Here is a 21,148-nt window from a genome sequence, read left to right as displayed (position 1 = left end):
ACGTGGTAGGAAGTATTTTGTGAAATGTCACTGCCCACTGCTGAATTAAGTGATATTTTGCCAAGTGCTCTAGGAATGTAAAGTACCGAGTGTCAGGATATCTCTGAAGGGCGTTCTGGGCTGCGGCATTGTTTCCTGTGTGAGGAGCACTACTGTGAGGGATGAATTGAAGTCACAAGAAGATGCAAATTGCAGATGACATTGCTGTTTCTTTCTGATCTATCGCTTTTTCACATTGCGTATATAAATGACTCGCTCATACGACCTGTCTGTAGTTCATCAGCCACGGTTTGTACGCGGCTCTTCAACCCTTTGACTAGCTTTTGCACTAATTCACCGTTAACTTCTGTTCTGCAGTGACCTGGGATTTACCTGATTTATGGATAAGCTCCTTTTGGGTTTAACCTCACACCTTGCTATGCAAGAACCTCTTCTGTTATTTTTCTTAAAAAGATGTTGCTACTGACCACTCTTTCTTACACTTACAGGCTCAGGTGTACAGGTTCTTCTGGGGTAATTTTATCTAATAAAAACCCATGGTTTTTTGTACATACAAATGTTGTCATTTAACCTATATGTGAAAATTAAAAATAATTGTTCAATGTGAAAACAATAATCCATTTATGCTTCTTTAACTTTAAGAAGAGTAGTTGCATTTAGGTTATGTTGTCCTTTGACGTTTAAAAAAATGCTGCATATTGTATGCATTGTGTTTTTAATGCAACGAGGGAAAATCTCAACTTTTAACAGCATTTGAACATATCCTGCATCTCATCGACACGGTATTTCTGTACTATTTATTCATATATAAATATATATGACATGATTTAAAACTTTCCTACCTGTAGGCAATAGATTGCTATGTTTTTAACAAATTGTGGCAAACTGAAGAGTACTTTTTTTTGTACCTTATAGGACACATCATCCTAGACAAATAAAGTAATGTGTTTGACATTGATTTGGTGGTGTTTCTAATGAAACATTTGATAACGTTATCGTATCTAGGTCTTGGCTTTGCCAGATTATATATACTCAGTGAGCCAGGTTGATTAGGGAAATAATCCATACATACAATTTAATCGTGCTGAGAGCCTTTTTTAGTGTTTTCAATTGCCATAGAGCATGTGGAGGTACTTTTCTCGATTTTATTAGTGGTGATCTTTTATAGTTAAATGGTGTTACTGAAAATACATCACTTGTAATTAACACACACCTTTCTTAAGAGCATGGTAAGTTCCTGAGGCTTGTGATTTCTGTTCAGTCATCCTTCTCTTTGTGTTTTTGTAAATTATTGCAACATTTGTTTCAAAATGGTCATATATTGTAACACAGATTTTGATGATGTGAGCTGTATCTGCTTGATTTTCTTTTTTTGTCTCCTCAAACAAATTTGAAGCAATTATCCTTGGTCTGGATTTAGTTCATGCAAAAGTTAATGGGGATTTAAAGTAAAATAAGAAGTTGGGCTTACCCAAAAGCTTTGAGTAAACCCCTGGAGAGACAGGAAGACAATATTCCTGTACAGCTGGATTTCTGTGTATTTGCTGTAGAATTTTCATGCTTATCCTGCTGGGGAAAAAATGATTTATTGTAAGGTATCAAAATTGCCATAGTAGCTATTGCATGTAAGTGCCATCTTCTTTTCAGTCTGATTAGGGCTGTGAGATTTTTGCAATAGCGAGTGCAAGACTCTGGAAATCAACTTGAATTGGTAATTTTTTTTTCTTCAGTACATTAGTTAGTGTGTTGTAAGGCTGGTAAAAAGTCATTATGCTCCTGCTCCAGCTGTATTTCACAGGGACTGTCAAATACAGTGGCTTGTTGCTCAGCTGTTGTAACATTTTAAGGAGTGAGCTTCCATCCAAGCCACAAAGGAAGGTAAGAGGCCTTTGTAATGCAAAAAGAGAACACAAATTGCTCTTCAGGCTTGCTCCTAGAGCTATAGCGGTACCGAGAGAGGGGTGCAGACATTGTGTCAGTTACTGGGATTTTACGTGGGCTTTGGATGTCATTAACACTGGTATACTATTATTTATCTCTTCCGAGAGACAATCAAAATGAGATATAGCTGTGGATGTTATTTTTGTACCCACGCTTTGCCTGTTTCAGATTACGATAATGTCTTGGGGGTGGGAAGGGTGTTTAATTGCTGTTCTGGGCAAGTGGATGACTGTAGGACTTGCCGGTTAGTCCCTGACTTCAGTTGAAAATAGAAATGAAGAAACTTGAGATGCACATGTAACCCTTCCTCCTTCTTTCTCCTGTCCCTCCCAGTCCACTCCAGTGCTTTGATTTGTTGCCAGGAATGGTCATTCTGCCAAGTCAAAAGCCCCCTCAGAGTGTCTCAGGAAAATTCCATCTATATATGCTGGGCTCCATGCAAAGTCTTTCACATGACAAAAGTGAGACAGTGTATTTTTTAGATAGACACAAACTACAAGTAAATTTCTGTCCTATAGTAACTGCCTTTTGGATCTTAAAATGTATGATGTTTGCTCTTAGTATTTGGCTCCTATTCCATATGAAGGAATAGTTCATACAGGGTGACTTGCCACCCATCCACTACTCTGTAGCTTTTCAGTGACACCAAATCAAGCTGCAGGTGTGTATGACAGGTAGAGGTGTGTTAGAACTACCTTTGTGTCAAAACAGAAAATGTTAATAGAAGCCACTGCTTCCTGGTCCAGGTCACATCATGTGTATCACTATATGTGTAATTTTTTTTTTAAGCTAGACTGCATTTTTGCCTTTTTAATATAAATATATATCTTGAAATCCCCAGCTGAGTTGTCAAACAAGGAGATGCCTTTGTTTAATATCATTACGTAAGCCTTCTGGATCTTCCAGTACCCAGGAGACAGTGAACCCAGAACTCCATGAACGTTTTAAAGACCTACGATTTGTGAATACTGACACAGAATAGCAAACAAAAAGATCCCCTTGCAGCAGCTTCATAGGTTCTTATATCCCACCACGTTAAAGGTACTAAAAGATTCTTTGATTCAAAAAGTAACTTTACTGATGCGCAGGTACAAACTTGGTAATATTTCTCATGGGAAGATGACATTCAGTACAGTTAAGGACTGAACTTTTAAGGAACTGACAGTGTAAGCAGGCATACAAAATGTGCCTGCAATTGTTTATTTTCCATTCCTTGGCATGAACTTGTGTCGTTATTTGTAAGCCTAATTGGGCATTTGTGTTGTGCAGTTACTTGATTTGCTTTCAGTTAGTGTATTCATATATTCAAATAATTACATAGCAATTTTGTATGCCTCGAAAATCCAGCTCTGTTTGAAGAATGATGTAATTTTTAAAAGTAGCATGGACATGTTTGAGGATACCAAAACAATACAAAGGATACTTAGTTTTGTTGGTTTCTTTTGAATCAAGTGCATGTAATACCTTAGGCAGAGTTGTGTGAAAACACAATGGACACCCTCTCTAGGTAAAGCTGTGGTATCATCTAACATTTGTTCAAGGTGAAGGGTTTGAAAGCACAGTTACTTCTTGTGTACCTAGAACAACGCCTCCAGAGTTTTACTTTACAGTTACTACAGATTATTAGGGGTGCATGACAGCAGGGGAGGCAATAATACCCTGTGGCTCTGGAAACAGCTGGAGCAACTTCACAACCAGTTAATGTTCCCTAGACTGACTTTTGTGCTAAACTTCACAATATATGGGTACCGAGGTCAAGACATTCAGTTAGCGTTCACTAAGCACAAAGGCAAGTGTCCCATCACAACCACTTTCAGACATGAGAAGAATTACCTCCCACTGTTGCTAAACCATGGCCAGGTTTATTTTGGTAGGTGAATTCTGCTGCTGCCCGTGTCCTAGTCGGAGGCTGTTGGAGCTTTATCTACATTTAGTGTGAGCCGCCTGCACTTTGCGATTCCTCTTCCTGTTGAATCTCTTCACGTAGCTGCTGCTACTTCGAAGCAAGCCGTCCCCTGGCCTCAGGCGCCCTCGCAGGAACTGCAGCAGGTTGGCAGGGATCTGCCGTCTCTTGTGGTAGATCCGACCCATCACAATGTATCTACTGCCTGCAAAATAAACAAGATTCCTGTGCTATGAAGAAAGCACTGATTCGTTCACTGCGCTCGCTCTAAGGGCAGCAGATTTATGAATAGATGTGAAGTTGCACCCTGCGGAAATACATCCTGAACGTGTGGCTTAGTACAGCAGCACCCTGAGCTTCAGCGGGACCTGTGGGCTATGCTTGCATGGAAATAACAATTTACTGTGTTGTATTGCAATTAGAAGCCTTTCAGGGGAAACACTAGTATTTGATAAACTTGCATTTAGAAGGAAAACCGGACTACTTATAAAGATACCATCTTAAGCTCCTGGTTTTTTGGTTTGGGTTTTTTTTTTTTTTTGGCAAACCTAAAAACTCTTGCAATCATTTGGGAACTGGATAAAGTTAAGAAAGGACTATGCTGCTACGTGACACAGTTGGTTCTTCTCTGGAAATTGAGAGAAACTGGGGGGAAAGCCCTCCAGCTTAAGAGTAAACAGATTTTTTTCAAAATATTACAACAACCCAGGATAAGCCTATTAAACTACAGCACACTAAAATTGCAGTGCATGCAGGAGGAAGAATGGAATGGATTTAGCTGGAATTATTTACCAAGTTTAAAGTCTGGACACGGTTTACTGCAGTTTAAAGTATCCACAACTAGAATGTGAACTCGAAAGAAGAAGCCATCAGGAGTAATATAGAGGCGACTCATCTTGTATAATCCATCGCTGTTTACCAAAAGCGTAATCAAGTGGACTCCATTCCCCAGTCTTTCCATGTTATAAACAATTCCGTTCACTGCTGGTTTAAGGGAGGGAGGGGGAGGAAAAAAAGCAAGCATTGGATTACATATCTTGGTGGCAACTCAGGGTATATATGAAGACTCTCATTTAAAATGCTGTAAAGTGTCAGCAGAAATTCTTTGGCTCAGTAGTAAGCAAGTAGGAGTTGCTTCAAATAATCACATCTGATGAGGTCATCACCTTCAGTTTTTGCTAAGTTACTAACCTTATGCTTTACAGGTCTGATGTTCCTTAGCGAAGTTTATAAAATGTTTCAAAGAAAGTGATGATTCTAGTACTGTTTTCCATCCTGATATGTAAAAAGTGGACATATTTACCTAACCAAGTAAAATTTTCAAATTTAAAACTTCACAATGAGGTCCAAAGCTAACCTGCTAATGAAACGCTTCAGCTTTTGAAAGAAAAGGCCCTTGTCATACCAAGAGGCAAGGGCACCAAGCAGGCGGTGTTGTACACTCGGACAATCGCTTCATGCTGTCCACCCAACTTCTGGTTTTGACAAGTGCAGAGCTGACTGTGGGAATCCTAAAACACCAAACGTGTTAGGGGCAGGTGAGGCAAAGAGGATGCAGTCATTTATTCTTCAGTCTGCACTGTAAATGTAAAGAAACGAACAGCACTGATCACTGGAATGGAACCTTGGCTGAATTGTTGCTCAGACTGTTTTTCCTACTTGTCTTTTTCAATGTAAGAGGTGAATGAGACTGCTATTTGTTAAAGGCTGAAATACACAGAGGTCGTGTCGCTGTAAGACCTACGTTTGGCAGGAATGCAAGAGAGTGGTAAAAAATAAAGAATATAACATTTGTAGAAAGGACTTCCTGACTTCCCCATTTAGAGAAAACAGATGTCTCTTAACGTGTTTATATTCTACAAATGGAAACATCTGTTACCACTAGGCATGTATTTTGCTTATCTCTTAAAATACTGTGAGAAAAAGTTGGTATCTATTTCACAACTTCATAAGCACAAGGCAAGATTTGAGTCAGAAAATGCTTGCTCTTAAATGGTACAAAAACGCCAGGCTGTTTTCCAACATTTTTAGCTACTTCAGCTTGGACACAAGGACTGAAGACATTGAGCCTTAAGGAACTTCAGGGAGAATCCTCTACACAGGGAGGATCTGAGTTTTATTTTTGCTTGGTTCTCCATTTTATTTTAATTTGAAACTTTAGCCCCCAAAATCACAAACTTGCTCTAAATAGTAAGAGGTAAGTAACACAGCTACAATGTTTAATCTTAAATTGGTCTTTTCAGTTCTGTTGACCAGCAGCAAGAACACTGTCTTCCTCCCAGGAGTGGAAAGTAGAAGAAACAGAAAAAAGAGCAATGGTAGCCCAAGGTAGGGAAAGGGTAGTGTAAGACTTGGTACTGTTTGTTGTAGTACATTTATGAAGAGCTGTGATGGGTCCTTTTATTGTACTTAGTAATTATTTAACATAACGAAATGGTATCTTAAAAGCAGAAATGTCAGTAGTAGATGAACAAAGGTGGCCTCTTCACGGAGGACACGACTTACCGAATTCACTCGTGCAGTAGGCCTCTGCTTCGTCTCTCTCCTTCCTGCACTCGGTCAGACATGCCTTCTCCTTCTCCCCATCTAGAACAGGCACACACACTGAGGGACAGCAACGGGCCCTTTGCGGGTGTTTCAGCCAAATGAGGCCACCCAACCTTTGGAAAGTTCACGATATCCCTCACCAGAGCAATCTATCCCCTTACCTCTCTTCAGCACGCTGAAGTGGTACGGCAAGCTGGACGACTGGCGGTTGGTGACCCAGGAGGGTTTGGTGATCTTTTTGAGGGGATCAGTATGTTTATAAGGGATTATCTTGCCTGGTCGGTTGGAGTGATCCAGCGCGTTAGGATCATCTGACTCCACTGCTCCGGAGTCTGGAAGAGGATGAGTCTCCACTAAGTATGTCATCTTCTGATAGGAAGAGGCTGCGTGATGGAAGTGAGCCGACACGCTGTTGGCAGCCTCGGCCAGCCGTCTGTCCGCGGGCTTTCTGTTTGCGTGGTTGAAGTCAGAGGAGGCAGGAGAAGGCCCCTCTGTCAGGCTCTCTGGAGGCAGGGCTCCTCCATACTGTAAGAGGTGTTTCCTCAGCCCTGTGCTGTTTTCTAGAGAAGGTTTGGTGTGTTTCTTTTTGTCTGATGAGAGGGAGATGATTTCGGGAGGTGGTGGCCGCTGCAGGTTGGTGGGAGGCAGAAGCCAGTGCTCCGTGCCATTCTCGCCAGCGCTGCTGGTGCCCCAGGCTGGCACTTTGCCTTGGCCAGGTGCAGTGTCTTTGCTGAGAGTCTCTCTGGGCTTCTCGGCGTAGGGCAGGGATCCTACAAACAAAAAAAAGGAGAGAGCAAATTAGCATTTCAATTTTTTTGGTCCATGTGCTTCTGAATGGGAAGTGCCTGCCGGATTTGAGGCTCTAGTCTGTAAGCGAGGCCTTCAACGGTAAGACAATAAAACTGATCGGGAGTTCAATGGATGAAATATAGTAGAGCTCCTCATTCTTCTATACTCAGACATGGAAGGCCCAGTACAGAGAATGCAGCTGTGTGAGCAAAACACAGGAGATTTGCATTTTTACTTTATTATTGTTGCAAATTAAAAACATGACTTATAAACAAACCCTTTTCTCAAAAGCCTGAATCTCCAGGGAGCATTGGAGGAAACAAGGTTCACATTGCCATTTGGGATGCTTGTTTAAAAGACCATGACAACAGAACTATTTGGTTTTCCCATCCATGGGATGCCTTATTGACAATGGCATCTGGACTCTTCAGCAGTTTTGGGCTTTGAACACTACTGAAAAGATCTTTATCCACAGTTTTGGGTCTCTGACTTTTGCACTAGAGTTGTATAGTAGTAGTACTATAGTCTGGTAGCTAGGCTATTGCTGCTGAGTAACAATTATTTCCAGGCTTTTCTTAAGTTGAGAGGACAAGGGTTGAGAAAGACAGGAAGTGTCTGGGACTCTAGTGAAAAATTGAAAGGCTTAATGGCATTGTTAACACAAGCTGGACAGTCACCAGGCCTTCATTTATACCTTCACCTTGATCACTTGGACCTCAAAAAGCAAAATGACCTTCCCTTTAGCCTGGGAAGAGAGAAATTTCCTCCTGCAGTTCATTTTTCTTTTACTTTAGTCCTTTACTGCATGCCTTTAGTTAGCCAGCACAGTTTTAAAACAGTTCACCCACACACAGCCACTGTCTGGGTGTTCACTGTCTGTGGTTAGCATCGTGTAGGAGGCTGATCCTAACTCCTTATGTGAAAAGAGATACTTGACATACACAGATGAACAACGTCCTGGTTTATCTTCTATAACTGACTCAACTGCTGACCTTGCCACTTCTCCCCCTTTGCTCTCACCAGCTGTTGTCATGGGAAAGATTCCCTGATATTTGGGCTGGCCACACGTAAAGTCAAAAGAATGTCCATGAAGAAAGGGGTGGAAGAAGTCCAAGCTAAAGAAAGTGATAGGCAAGGGTGTTTTGGAGATGGTTCAATATGAAGCTGTGAATTCAACAGGTGTTTCGGACTTGGTTTTGTAAGTACACTATTCTACCAGTTTATCATGCCTTCTCAGTCATGGATCGTAACAAGAAAGAGTTTATTTTTCTCTACTTAATCTGTTTAGGACCTTGAGGTTTGTTCCCCTAGATCAGTATATTCTTGTCTAGCTCATGCAACTTAAGAAATATAACTACAACATAACCAGCTCCTAGACCTCTCCTTCCCCATGGACTAGATGTATATCTTATTTCTGTACCATCAATCAGGTACTAAAAAAAAAAAATATCTGGGACAGCTTGCTGCAGGCACACATGTTGAAATAAATTAGAAATCTGGAGTTTACAGGTGAAGGGAAGGAGACTAAAAGGGAAAGGTCAGATAGAAATAAAAAAAATCCCAGATGCAGAAGCAAGTCAAACTTCAATTGCTGAAGGATGGCTAGCAGGATTCATGGCACCAGCTCGCTGCCTGCTTTTGGCAGGTGCTCTTAATTCTTACAAATGCTGACAAATCAAATACTGCAATGTACATTCCCATCCCATAAACATGTTCAAATGTTTCTTTCTTGAACCCTTATGTGATTACTGCTACCGCTTGCTGAAAAGACCTCAGCCGAAGAGCGCTGCTCAGGCAAGAATCTGTAGTAATGTGTTTAACCTCCCCTGATACCAAAGGCAAACATGCCCCAGCCCCGCTTTGAATGTTAACAGACTTACCGGCCACTGAGCTGCAAGATGATCTAATGACAAAGCAGAGGAGCCAGAACACTTGGGTTGTCATTTTGAAGTAAAGTTTTTCCAGACTCAAAATGAACTGGAGTCTTTTATGCCCTTCCCCCGATTCATGCTAATGAGAGGCAGCCTTAGGGGAAACAGGAATCACTCCCTGGACAACCCACTGGAGCAAGACCAAGCTGCTGCTGGCCGCCCCGCTAGCCTCCCACTAGCCCTGCCCGCACGGACACCCCCCTCCCCACATACACACGAGTCTATACTGCCTGCAGTCACCCGCTTTTTCTGTGAATAACATACAGATAGGTGTTTTTAGCGACAAGATTTTTATTTGAGGGGAGGGTCTTGCTCCCTGTGGTGTTTTTTAGAGAAAATCGTACAGAACAAATATGGTTTCACTCGATATGGACAATTACATTATAAAGTGCGATTGGCAGCTGCTGGAACACACATTACCCCTGCAACTCAGCTTCTGTAAAGGACATGTGTTACAATGAAACATATTTAGGCATTTCTGGCCACCTCCAGTTATGCAGCTGGTAATCTTTTAGTTTAAGGCACCCTTCCCAGTGATTCTTTTCAGACTGAAAAATGTAGTAGTTACTGTCCAGTCCGAGGGACAGCTCTGCTGACCCCAGATAAAGTTTTATCTTTAAAGTTGTATTTGCTAAAATGAAGAACTCTGCAAATTTTCACACACCAAGCCAGCTCTGATTTGGATTACTGAATTAAGTAGGCTTATTCCTACGCTCACAACTGAAATGGGTGACCTTATTGCTAGACAAGATTTCTATTGTGACAGTTTATCTCACTAGGTGCTACTGGATGTTGTGAAAGTTCGTGAACTGGTTCACACTTTTAAGGTGCAAGTAGCAACTTAAAAACCCCATCAAAGCACTATATCCCAGCTCCTGAAACTCCCCCCCCACAACAGATCTGCTCATCGGTAATACCTGTGTCATGCAGCTCAGCTACTGCCTAGTTTAAGCACCGTTTTGTACCGCCTTAATTAAGCAGTTTAATACAATTCTTGAAAGTACAGGGCTTTATCTCGCACAGCTGTGGATGAAGATTCAGAAAATTAGCCAGATTAGTGTGAAATTTCAACACATCTGTTGGCGTGTTACGTTACTACTGCAGCATTTAATCCTTATTATCCTTTGTTATTTTAAAGATTTTAATTCCCAAAGATAGCTAGTATAGAAATAGGAATTTAAACTAAGGATGGGGCAGAGGTGAGCTCTTATGTCCTTCATGTACCTCATCTGCCGCTCAACCAGCGCACGTACCTGCAGCGAGCGAGAGGAGTCGCGCGTGTGACACGCTCGTGCTGTTGAGGGTTGTGCTGAGGATGGATGGATGGATGAATGGATGGATGGACGGACGGACACAGGAGTGTCCTGCAGGCCTTCTCTGCTCCAAGGAGTTTGCTGTTTAAATTGGCTGGTGGTGTAACTCAACCTGTATTAATGCATATCTCTGTATTAATGGGTTTCTCCAGGCTCTGCTTGGACAGGAGGTTGATTAAAAGGACAGGAGGAGCGTTTGGAGTGTTTCTGCCGTTCAGGAAGCTACAGGTATGGCAGCAGCAGCGCAGAGGGGGAAAGTTTTGCGAGCAGGACTCCCTGGTCTGAGGGAAACAGGGATCGAGAGCGCAGTGCCCGCGCCCCCCGCCCCCGAGAGGCGGCGGACAGCTGTGCTGGCAGAGCAGGAGCTGCTCCGGCTCCCGCGCGTGGCCACCACAGCGGCTCTGGAGGAACCACGGCGCGGCCCTGCGGGGGCACAGCGCGGCCAGCCCGCCTCAGGTCGGCCCCGGGACCGGCACCTCCCGCCCGAGAACCGCCTCCGGCTCGTTCGGGCTCCCCGCAGCCGGGGGCACTCACCGCGCTCGGCCACAGATCTGCGGCGGCCGCCTCACGCCTCGTCCTCCTGCCAGAGGCGGGCCCCGAGCGGAGGCGAGCCGCTGCCGCAGGATCCCCGCGGGAAGGAGCGAGGCGGCGGCGGCGGCACCGGGCTCGGTGGCGCCTGGGAAGAGCCGCGCTGCCGGCGGGCAGGGCAGGCTCCCCGCTGGCAGGGCGGCGGCCGCGGCTGAGGGAAGTTGAGGGCGCGCTTGGCGCCCGCCCCGGCGGCAGAGCGGGCTGCGGGATCCACTTCGGGTCCTCCCCACCGGCGGCTGCAGCAGCGGGCGGGCGCGGGTAAAAGTGTCGGGGGGGGAAACACCGCGCTGCGCGGCGGGAGAGGCCGGGCAGCCTCCGCGCGGCCGCAAAACGATTACGGTACGACCCAGATGGGACTCGAACCCACAATCCCCAGCTCCGGAGGCTGATGCCTTATCCATTAGGCCACTGGGTCACCCAGCAAAAGCTGCGAGCGCCGCGCGGTAAGAGCCCCGCCCGGCCGGCGAGGGCTCCGCCCCTACGCGAGCCTTCACGTTCTCTCCGCTCGTGACTGGTAGGCCCCGCCTCCCGCTGCTTGCTCCGCCCCCTTCTCCTCCCTCCTCGCACGCCATTGGCCGTGGCACTGTCCTTCCCGACGGGCCTCGAGGCCCCGCCCTTTAACGTCACGCGAGGCCGACCTGCCGCTGCCTGCAGGGGGCGGGCTCGTGCCCTCAGCCCTTCCCGCGCGGCAGCCGGTACGCGCGCGCCCGCCCGCCCGCCCGCCTCAGGAGAGCCACCTCGAGCCACCGCGGCCCTTCTCCCGGGACCCGCGCCTTTACACTTCCCCTCACGGGCCTCCCGACGCCCGGCTTCCCGCCACCGTCCTGCCGCTGGCTCGAGCGCCGCGCTGCCATTCGCCCCGCTTCATCCCGCCGGCTCCACGCTCGCTTTCTCCCCTCACGCGTCTTCCTCTCCTCGCGGCCCTTTTTCCCTCCGCCTGCGCACCCTCCGCTGGCCCCATTACCTCAGCCCCAGCTCAGCCACTGTGGGGCCGTTCCACCCCGGCTGTCCAGCTCCCTCCACCCTGTCGCTTTCCTGTACTGATAACAGCCCTTCAAGCTGTGACACCTCCCTCCTGTCCCAAGACATGTTCACCCCATATCGGCCTGCAGCACCTGGCATACAGCCACATCGAGTTTCCCAAATCTCTGCCAGCCCTCTCCCTGCCCTGGAACACCCACCCGTCCACTCCCCTTGTGTCCTTCGCCCAGATTACGCTGCTCCAGACCAGCGATTTCTGACCCGGCGGACTTTCTTCACATCAGCCTTCAACACACCAGGTCTTTTACCTCGATTTCTACTTCTGAACTGCTTTTTTTCTTTCAAAATAGTCCTTTTCAGTATATCTGTGAATTATGTGCTTTCTCTTCTCTTGACTTCCCTGCTCTTGCTTAAATGTTCTTGTTTGTGATGGTTTTATTTTACAAAGCTCAGAACTGTAAGGCCCAGAACCAGCTATGTAAAATGTTACTGGTAATTCCTCCTCTGCATACATCTCTGTCAGCTAATGTGTGCATCTACAGATCAGTATAAATGGTTTAATGTAATGGTTTAACACATAGGTGTATCAATGTGCATCTCTGACACATCCCTACCCTGAATTGTACGTTATAGATGTTGAAATGCCTGAGGTGCTGGCAGAGACATGTTTTCCCCCCGTTTTTATGGTTTGAATTACATCTCCTGTGAAACAGGGTGTTGCTTCTTTTGTATTCCATCCCTTAGGCCAAACCCCTCTGAAACAATCCCAAATCTGTCGATTTTCTGGGCATGTCGCTAGGGCAGGCATCTTTTTTTTTTTTTTTTTGTTACTCTGTATGATTTAGCTTTGATCTGTTCTGATTGCTGGTGAATTGCTTTCATCCCGTTTTCTTTAAATTCCTGTGCACTCCTGTTTCTAGGAGACAACACGGGGAGTCTGAGGAAAAGCCTGCGATCACCTGAGGGTTACTGTGGTAGAAATTAGGCTGTATGTGAGGAAATGACATGTTACTGCCCCAAACTGCTCAGAGGGTGAAAACCTCCCCGTTCTCACCCCATCCTGGGGTGCAGCCACCCCCCGCTCGTTCCCTTGGTGACCCCCCCCAGAGCCTCCCCCCTCAGGAAACCACAACTCCCGGCATGCCTTGCGCCGCCTCCCGCCGAGCCGCTGAGGCGGGAAGCGTCGCCGTCCCTGCGCGGTGCATGCTGGGAGTTGTAGTGCGGAGGCGGGGACGGGTGTTTGAATCCGTGAGGTCCGGGCGGCTCTTCCGGGAACCCCCGTGGAGATTCGTTCCCCTCCCTCGCGAGACGAGCCGCATTTCAAACTGGCCAATCAGAGCGTTGCTATGGCTCGAACGGGCCAATGGCGGGGCGAGGCCGCGGGAAATTTAAATCCCGCCTGGAGGGGCCGGGGGTAGTGGCAGCGTGCGCGTGGGCTGGGAGCGGCGGCGGGACTGTGACTTGTGCGCGGAGCCCGCGGTGGAGGTGCCCGGCTGTGGGGACAGGGAGGGAGGGGGAGCCTGATGTGGGGCAGCGGGGATGCGGGCCGTGCGCTGGCCTGTCAGAAGGGACTGGGCTCGGTCGGTAGTAGGGCAGCCCTAGGGGAGGGCTCCCTCCCGGAGCCCTTCGGGTTCTGGCGTGGGGCTGACAGGGTTGGCGCGTCCCAGAGCGGGCTGCGTCTTGTGGCCGAAATGAAGCCAGCCCTTATGCGGTGGGTTACCTTGGAGCTGGCCAAGCTGCAGCGGCCTGCCTCGGTACTAGTGTAGCTGCGGCTCTATGCTGCTGGCTGTGCCGGCACAGCAAACCCCCCCGGGGGTCCTTCCCAGGGCGAGGTCTCGCTGGTCCCGTCAAAGAGGGTCGGGGTGGGAGTGGATGGGGTGCCTGATACATGACACAGCGAAAATAGCATTTAAAATTCTGTGTATGGGAAGGAAGGGCAGTCTTGCTCGTAAAAACAATGACTCCGGTAATGTTTGTGGCTGGAAGAGCCTTAATGTGTGTGTCTACTGCTTTTGTGTTAATGCTAGAGCTCGCTGTAATGTCTAGGTGTTTAAAGAGACAGCTTTTAAGTACTAGTATCTTCCATCGAGCCAGAGGCTGCTATTGTATCTAATTTGGGCAAGTGTCTCCCATTCTCAAGTACTGATCCCAGTTTTTAAATTTAACTCTTGTGAAGTAAACTTGCTGTTTATTATTTGCTCTCTTTTCAGGTGCTTTTTTATCTGTTTCTCTCAAAAATCTAATAAACAAGATGTCTACTAACGAGAATGCCAATACAGCAGCAGCTCGATTGAACAGATTTAAGAACAAAGGAAAGGATACTACAGTGAGTATTTTGATGCAATTAGTATTTCATCTAGCCATCATCTTTTTAAATGTGAGTTGTAAAAGCCAAGAACTTGCTATGAATGTATATCCTTCAGGAAATGAGAAGGCGGCGTATTGAAGTCAATGTAGAGCTGAGGAAAGCTAAGAAAGATGACCAGATGTTTAAGAGAAGAAATGTTAACACTTTGCCAGATGATGCTACTTCTCCCCTTCAGGAAAACAGGAACAATCAGGTAAGTAGGTACTTGGAACAGGCACTCTTGGAGGTCTTGCAATATAAGCTCATGCAGCTGCACTCATATGAATCCCTTCTTGTGTGGGGGACACCACTACTACGTATACATTACTAATTTTAAGTCTATACTACCAACTCTAATGGACAACAGTCTTGAAACATGGCTTAGCCAGTTGTGTTTAAGTCTTGTGTAACAGTGGTGTGAAGCACTTGATTAAAAAAAGGCTCTTGGTAGTTCAGATAACTGTAGGTGATGAGGTTTTGGAGCATCATGTAGTGGTGTGATCTTTTAACAAAGAAAGTGGTTGTAAACTGGGGTCTATTCAGAGTATTGTATAGAAGGCCTCAGTGGTTGTGAAGACACATGCCTCTCCCAACAAAGCATTCATGTAACCTTTTCTTATTGTGCAGGTTTCAGCACACTGGTCAGTTGAAGAAATAGTCAAAGGAGTTAATGGTAATAATATGGAGCTTCAGCTACAGGCTACTCAAGCTGCCAGGTAAGGAGTTCAGAGGTACCCAATTCAGCTGAGCAAGCCAATAACTAGGCAAGGTAAAAGAACTGGCTTATGAGCCTAAGTGTCTGCTTCTGGCAGCAGCTATGGCTCTTCTTATCAGATAGGATTTCAACAAACACCTGAGTGAGCCTTATATACATTGTTTAGGCACACTTAACTTAGTCATGATTTTATTGAAACCATGTGGCTTTTGAATGTTTAAAGTGCCTGAACATTTTACTAGGAAGTAGTAATTCTTTCTAGTGGTTTTGAGGTGGCAAAATAAACAGTAGTCCATCTTAGAATTGCAGGAGTAATAACAATAAACCCTTTGTTATAACAAAACAAGATATCTTTAAACTGTTAACACTTGACTACAATATTTGAGTGCAGTGATCTTAGAATAATGTGAACAGTAAGATGACTGGGGTTTGAAGTATGCCAAGTTTCCAAATCTAAAATCTGCTTTAGTAAGCTCGTATATTGCTGCAGTGCTGCTTCTGGCAGTCATTAACCTCCCTCTGCTGAGAAACCTCTAACGATTCAGATGGATTATGACTCTTGCAGGTCTGCTTTATTTCAGAGTTTGAGCAGAACTTCTCATATGGTGAAGACATGCCAAAACCAATGTTAACAGAGGGTTAGGAAGCTAGTGTTCAGCTTGTCTGTATTTCTCCTTCATGTCACATTGCCTTCTCTGAATGTTAAGGCAATGCTAAACCTTTTTTTAAATAAGGATCTTTTTAGACTGTTTAATCTGTTGTTCAGCTATCTGCAGGCAAAAATAATGCTTTCTCTTTGTTTCCCTCCTTAGGAAACTCCTCTCAAGAGAGAAGCAGCCCCCAATAGACAATATAATTCGGGCTGGTTTGATTCCAAAGTTTGTCTCCTTCTTGGGCAGAGCAGACTGTAGTCCTATTCAGTTTGAATCTGCCTGGGCACTTACCAACATTGCTTCTGGCACATCAGAACAAACAAAGGCAGTAGTAGATGGAGGGGCTATTCCAGCCTTTATTTCACTACTGGCCTCTCCCCATACTCACATCAGTGAACAGGCTGTGTGGGCGTTAGGAAATATTGCAGGTATGTCAATATGCTACACAACTCTCAGACCCATTCCCTTATGTAAAACAGGAGGACAGGACTACCGACATGTCACGCAGCATGCTGAGCTTCTTGGGAACTCTGCCTTAATGGTTTTCAAGTAAAGACATGCTCTGCAATGTAGGCTATGCTACAGACAATTCTTTATCTTCAGACCCTGGTATAAGATGTCTCGTGCAATACCTGGCAGTCTGTGGATTGCTTCCATATTTCAGTTCAGCTTTAATAGAACTATAGAACCATGCTACCACATAGGGCTCTTTCACATATCACTTGATGCTTTTGTGACTACCAGTGAGCTCTGCTCTGTGTGTTGACTAGAAGGGGGAAGGGAGGAAGCAGATGACTCGCATAATTGTGTATGTGATGGCAAATATTCCTTGCTTTCAGACAGCTACTTACTGATGTGAAAGTATTATATACTGAAGTTTCTCATGCACCCTTTCAGGATTACTTGACCTACCAGTGTTGGATCCCATTCTTTAAAAAACCCACACACCACAAACTGGTCAGAACCAATAATATATTTAAACATCTATTTGCTGTATTATTATTGTTTCCAACAGCTGTGCCTTAGAGAATATTGAATCTTCACTCAGAGAAAATGAGCTCAACAAAAGCCTTGTTTGATCTGAGTGTTCTTAAAGTTTGTCCTTAGTTTTTTAAACTTTAATTATTAGGTACTTTTTGTACCTTGCAATAGAAGAATTCAGTCTGACATTCCATCAGCATTATACTATAGAATCCAGTCGTGCAACAAATTATTATAATGCATTTGAAGTCCCATATTATGGGAAGAGCTCTGTTCTAGTGGTAGGGCTGAGATGTGTTTTCAAAAAACTTGCAAGTCCCTGCTCAGTTATGAACTCTAAGAAAAGCTGTATAGAAAACATATGCTAAATTACCTCTTTTTCCAACAGAAAAAAAAAATTAAGCTCAGTGACTTGATTAGAAAAACACATGCTTGTCATATGACTTAACCATGGCACTAGTCCTTTTGTCCTACTATTTCTTATTTTATCTAGCCCTTCTTAAGCAGTAGAAGAATTCATCCTCTAACACATAATGATTCTGTATGCACATGTCCCTCTATTCTGGCTATTTTTCTTGTTTTCTCAGGGGATGGTTCTACCTATAGAGATCTGGTTATTAAATTTGGTGCAATTGAGCCGCTGCTGAGTCTACTAGCTGTTCCTGATCTCTCTTCTTTGGCTGTAAGTGTGCAGTATGATTTCAAGTTACAATTACTAATAAATGAGTAAAAGAGCTCAAATAACTAAACAGTTCCTAACCATTGATTTCAACTCTTGCAGTCTGGATATTTACGCAATGTCACCTGGACCCTCTCAAACCTGTGTCGTAATAAGAATCCTGCACCACCCATAGAAGCTATCGAGCAGATTCTTCCAACTCTTGTTCGGCTCTTGCACCATGATGATCATGAAGTGTTAGCAGACACATGCTGGGCACTTTCCTATCTGACAGATGGTTCCAATGACAGGATAGAAGTTGTAGTGAAAACTGGATTGGTGCCACAACTTGTGAAGCTCCTGGCATGTAGTGAACTGCCAATAATGGTAAGCATCAGACATGCAGATTGCTGTTGCTTGATTTGAGTCATGAATAAAACTGCAGTTAGAATAGTGTCCACGTAACTGAATGTTTGGTTTGGTTTTTTTTTTAACACGGCAATTGGATGCTTGCTCTAGGTTTTGCATAGGTAAGACTTGAGCTTCTGTCTTGCCTGGAGACTGCCCCACATGAGACAGACTACTGCTGTTGATGATTATCAAGCTTCTTTACATAACCATTGGATTTCACACACAGGCCAGCACAACAGTCAACATCCTTAAAGCTTGCTTTTAACTCTAAGCTGTTGTTGCAAATCCAAATTCTAGAGATGGTGTTTAGAAGTGGGCTCTGTGCATGCTATAATTATAGTGTAATAAAACTGCATTAGTGCTTAGGAGACAGTTTTCCTAAGCTCTGTCACAGGTAGTTGTTCACAGACTGGCCTTGGAAGTGTGCAGTCTTAGCATGCTTAATGTCTGCATGTGTAATGCTAACGAGGAGTGTAAAACTCATCAGCACATAGCATATCATGCTGTTAACTGGGAAGGCTAGAGCAGAGGGGCATCAAGTATGGCTGTATTTGTTCAAACACAGATCAGATTATACCAATTTTCCTAAGTACTATTCTCGTATTTGTTTCAGACTCCTTCATTAAGAGCCATAGGAAATATTGTCACTGGTACTGATGAGCAGACACAGATTGTTATTGACTCGGGAGCACTATCTGTCTTTCCAAGTCTCCTCTCTCATCATAAAAACAACATTCAGAAAGAAGCAGCGTGGACGATGTCCAACATCACTGCTGGACGTCAGGATCAGATTCAGAGAGTTGTGGACCATGGTCTTGTGCCTTATCTCATTGGTATTCTGAGGAAGGTAAATAAAAACAACATTGACTATGTTGAGGCTCTTGCTATTACTACCACTATTTGTGTTCAAATACCCTGCTTTTACCTTTACAGGGGGATTTCAAATCTCAGAAGGAAGCTGTGTGGGCTGTGACTAACTACACAAGTGGTGGAACAATTGACCAGATCGTGTATCTCGTTCAGGCTGGTGTTGTTGAACCCCTCCTGAATCTCCTCTCAGCTAAAGACAGCAAAACTGTGCTAGTTATCCTGGATGCTATTTCTAATATCTTCTTGGTATGTGGATGCAGTATACTCAATCATTGTCCAAGCTGTTGCTAATGGTTCTCCAGTAGTTGGTGCCATACATCTTTCCTGAGGTTATTCCACGCTTGTCTCTTGCAGGCTGCTGAGAAGATTAATGAGACTGAAAAACTTTGCCTCATGATTGAGGAGTGTGGGGGTCTAGACAAAATTGAAGCTCTTCAGTCACATGAAAATGAACAAGTGTACAAAGCCTCATCCAGCCTGATTGAGAAATACTTCTCAACAGAAGTAAGTGGCTGCAGGATGGCTTTTTTCCACTTTTATTTTCTATTCTAGCACTGACTACTGGGTTAAAATACTACTGCTCTTTGAAAACTCTTTTCTTTTTCTTCTAGGAGGAAGAAGACCAAAATGTTGTACCAGAATCTACTGCTGCCAGCTACACTTTCCACATTCAGGGCAATACTCCAAATACTTTCAACTTCTAGATCTTGCATGTACTGCAACCACCTACAAGTTGTTTGGCACAAAAATGACTGCCACCTCTTTGTCTTAATAGGTCCTCTTGTTTTTACTGTGTTTTTTATGTGACCTGTAGCACTTTGTCCAACTGAAATGTACTTGAACCGTTCAAACCTGTACATATTATGTGAATTTCTAGCTGTAAACTTCACTCTTTCTGAGAGATACTTGTAAATACTTGTTCTCTTTCTGGCTCTTGCATCCTTATCCCTGACAGGGACAGTAAGTGCGCGATACAGGCTTCTCACAATGCATAAGCTGCTACTCTGCAAACCTCTTCCTAACCTGTTGTGTTCTGCACAACCTCTTGCTGTAATCAATATGCTGAGTAGGCTTTTAAAGAGGATTTATATTTGAAGCTCAATAAAGTGATATCAATACATCGAACTGAGCTGTGTCAATTGCTCTCTTAAAAGGTGATGGATATGGTAAGTCTAATTAATCAAAAATGTATGATGGCAAGAATGTAGGTCTAAACCATGAGAGATAAAATTCTGAAGATGGGGGTTTTAAAACAGCTTGGTCACCCCAAGCTCTCACTCCTGTCTAGCGGCCTTCTGTTACTGCAGAACAAATTAATTGTTGCTTCTCTCTAGGTAGCCTTAGCATCGAGCATAGGAAATGCTTTGCCTGCCACTTGCCTGCTCTAGAGATCTTGGAATCTTTACTTCTACAATAATTACTCAACAGTAGCCAACTCTGTCTCTAAAGGTGATTGTGCAGGGTGGGGTTTGGGGGGTAGTGGGTGGAGTGAAAGAACTGCAGTATGATGTTCCAGCTTTTTGGAAAAATGGGGTTTGAACTATTTCATTAAGTGAAACCTCCCAGGAGTCAATGTGTCTGAATAATTATATTGACTCAGCCCTCTGAGCTTCTCTAACTCTTATGCTGGTGCAGGAGAGGTCAGTTTTTCATGGTGAGATTTTTCAAAAGCCTGACATGTCACTTCAGTTATTAATAAAAGGTAGGGAAAAAAATAATCTAATATCTAGGCAATTCTCCCAGAATTTGGCTTCTGCCGTTGGGGGGGGGGGGGGGCAGACACACACTAAAAAGACAAACAAATACAAAACAAAAAGCCCCTTGTACTCTATTAAGTGAGCCTGATGAAAGAATCTGGTTTGATCTTGTGCGTTAATCTGCTTCTGTGCTTTCAAGTCTCTTTTAAAGTGCGTGTGCATTATATAAGTGGATTTGGGTGTAACTCTCTTTAAATTCTTCATTAAGAATACCTGATCTTTAAAAGGACACTTTTTCTAAACCTAGATTACCCTTCTTACGTACTGCCACTGAAGGACTCAGCTAAAGAGTTATTGCTAATCTGGAAGATGTCACTCTCGCTTCCATTACTGTGGTGCAAGCCTGCTACTGCCTGTTTCACATTTGCTTGCAGTAATGATTCCCTCCCTCGCTGGAGGCTGATGATTACCTATGCCCCCCCCCATGACTTCTCTGTGCAAGCCACTTGGATCTTAGCTGCTGCTGGACGATGATAATGTTACAAAAGGTAGCAGGTAATTTGTCTGCATATGCGTTCATATTTCATGGTTAGCAGCAATAATGTTTCCTGCAAAGCAATCCCTTGTGAGCTCACCTGCGTAAGCACACTTCTGCTGGGCTAGTTAAGCCCTGTGCCTTCAGAACAGCCTTAGAGACACTTACGGTGCTGTCCCTGGTGTATCAACAGGGGCTTGAAGATTTTACATGTCACAAAAGATATTGTCTCACAAAAATCACAATATCCTGAACTGATTAATGATGGCTTCATACTTTTGACTGTAC

The 21,148-nt window shown here is 44.5% G+C and overlaps 2 protein-coding genes and 1 non-coding gene across 7 annotated transcripts; 1 reads left to right on the top strand and 2 right to left on the bottom strand.

The window, feature by feature from the left end:
• Positions 1-349: 349 nt before the first annotated feature.
• Positions 350-10,497, bottom strand: C19H17orf58 (chromosome 19 C17orf58 homolog). 4 transcript variants are annotated; one of them, XM_074889344.1, is made up of 5 exons: positions 10,365-10,497; positions 6,553-7,161; positions 6,350-6,430; positions 4,637-4,828; positions 350-4,049 (listed from the first exon to the last, which is right to left on the bottom strand). In XM_074889344.1, the coding sequence occupies exons 2-5, from the start codon at positions 6,755-6,757 to the stop codon at positions 3,862-3,864; spliced, it is 666 nt and encodes a 221-aa protein (XP_074745445.1). In that variant the 5' UTR covers positions 6,758-7,161; positions 10,365-10,497; the 3' UTR covers positions 350-3,861. The 4 variants fall into 4 exon arrangements, with proteins under 4 accessions (XP_074745445.1, XP_074745443.1, XP_074745444.1 ...); XM_074889342.1 differs by lacking the exon at positions 10,365-10,497 and adding an exon at positions 9,061-9,135; XM_074889343.1 differs by lacking the exon at positions 10,365-10,497 and adding an exon at positions 9,061-9,135 and having other exon boundaries at positions 4,637-4,825.
• Positions 10,498-11,354: 857 nt separating this feature from the next.
• On the bottom strand, positions 11,355-11,427 carry TRNAR-CCG (transfer RNA arginine (anticodon CCG)). Its single transcript has one exon. It is a non-coding gene; the product is annotated as a tRNA-Arg (tRNA).
• A 219-nt stretch (positions 11,428-11,646) lies between these two features.
• KPNA2 (karyopherin subunit alpha 2) lies at positions 11,647-19,753 on the top strand. Of its 2 annotated transcripts, none has more exons than XM_074889340.1 (11): positions 11,647-12,292; positions 14,204-14,319; positions 14,417-14,554; positions 14,968-15,056; positions 15,868-16,136; positions 17,277-17,371; positions 17,471-17,734; positions 18,372-18,605; positions 18,692-18,874; positions 18,983-19,132; positions 19,240-19,753. In XM_074889340.1, the coding sequence occupies exons 1-11, from the start codon at positions 12,100-12,102 to the stop codon at positions 19,330-19,332; spliced, it is 1,824 nt and encodes a 607-aa protein (XP_074745441.1). In that variant the 5' UTR covers positions 11,647-12,099; the 3' UTR covers positions 19,333-19,753. The 2 variants fall into 2 exon arrangements, with proteins under 2 accessions (XP_074745441.1, XP_074745442.1); XM_074889341.1 differs by lacking the exon at positions 11,647-12,292 and adding an exon at positions 13,424-13,478.
• The last annotated feature ends 1,395 nt before the right edge of the window (positions 19,754-21,148 follow it).

The sequence above is a fragment of the Strix uralensis genome, chromosome 19, assembly GCF_047716275.1.
Source record: "Strix uralensis isolate ZFMK-TIS-50842 chromosome 19, bStrUra1, whole genome shotgun sequence".
NCBI lineage: Eukaryota > Metazoa > Chordata > Aves > Strigiformes > Strigidae > Strix > Strix uralensis.
Note: the sequence above shows the minus strand (reverse complement) of the source record. Positions and strands in the feature narration are given on the sequence as shown.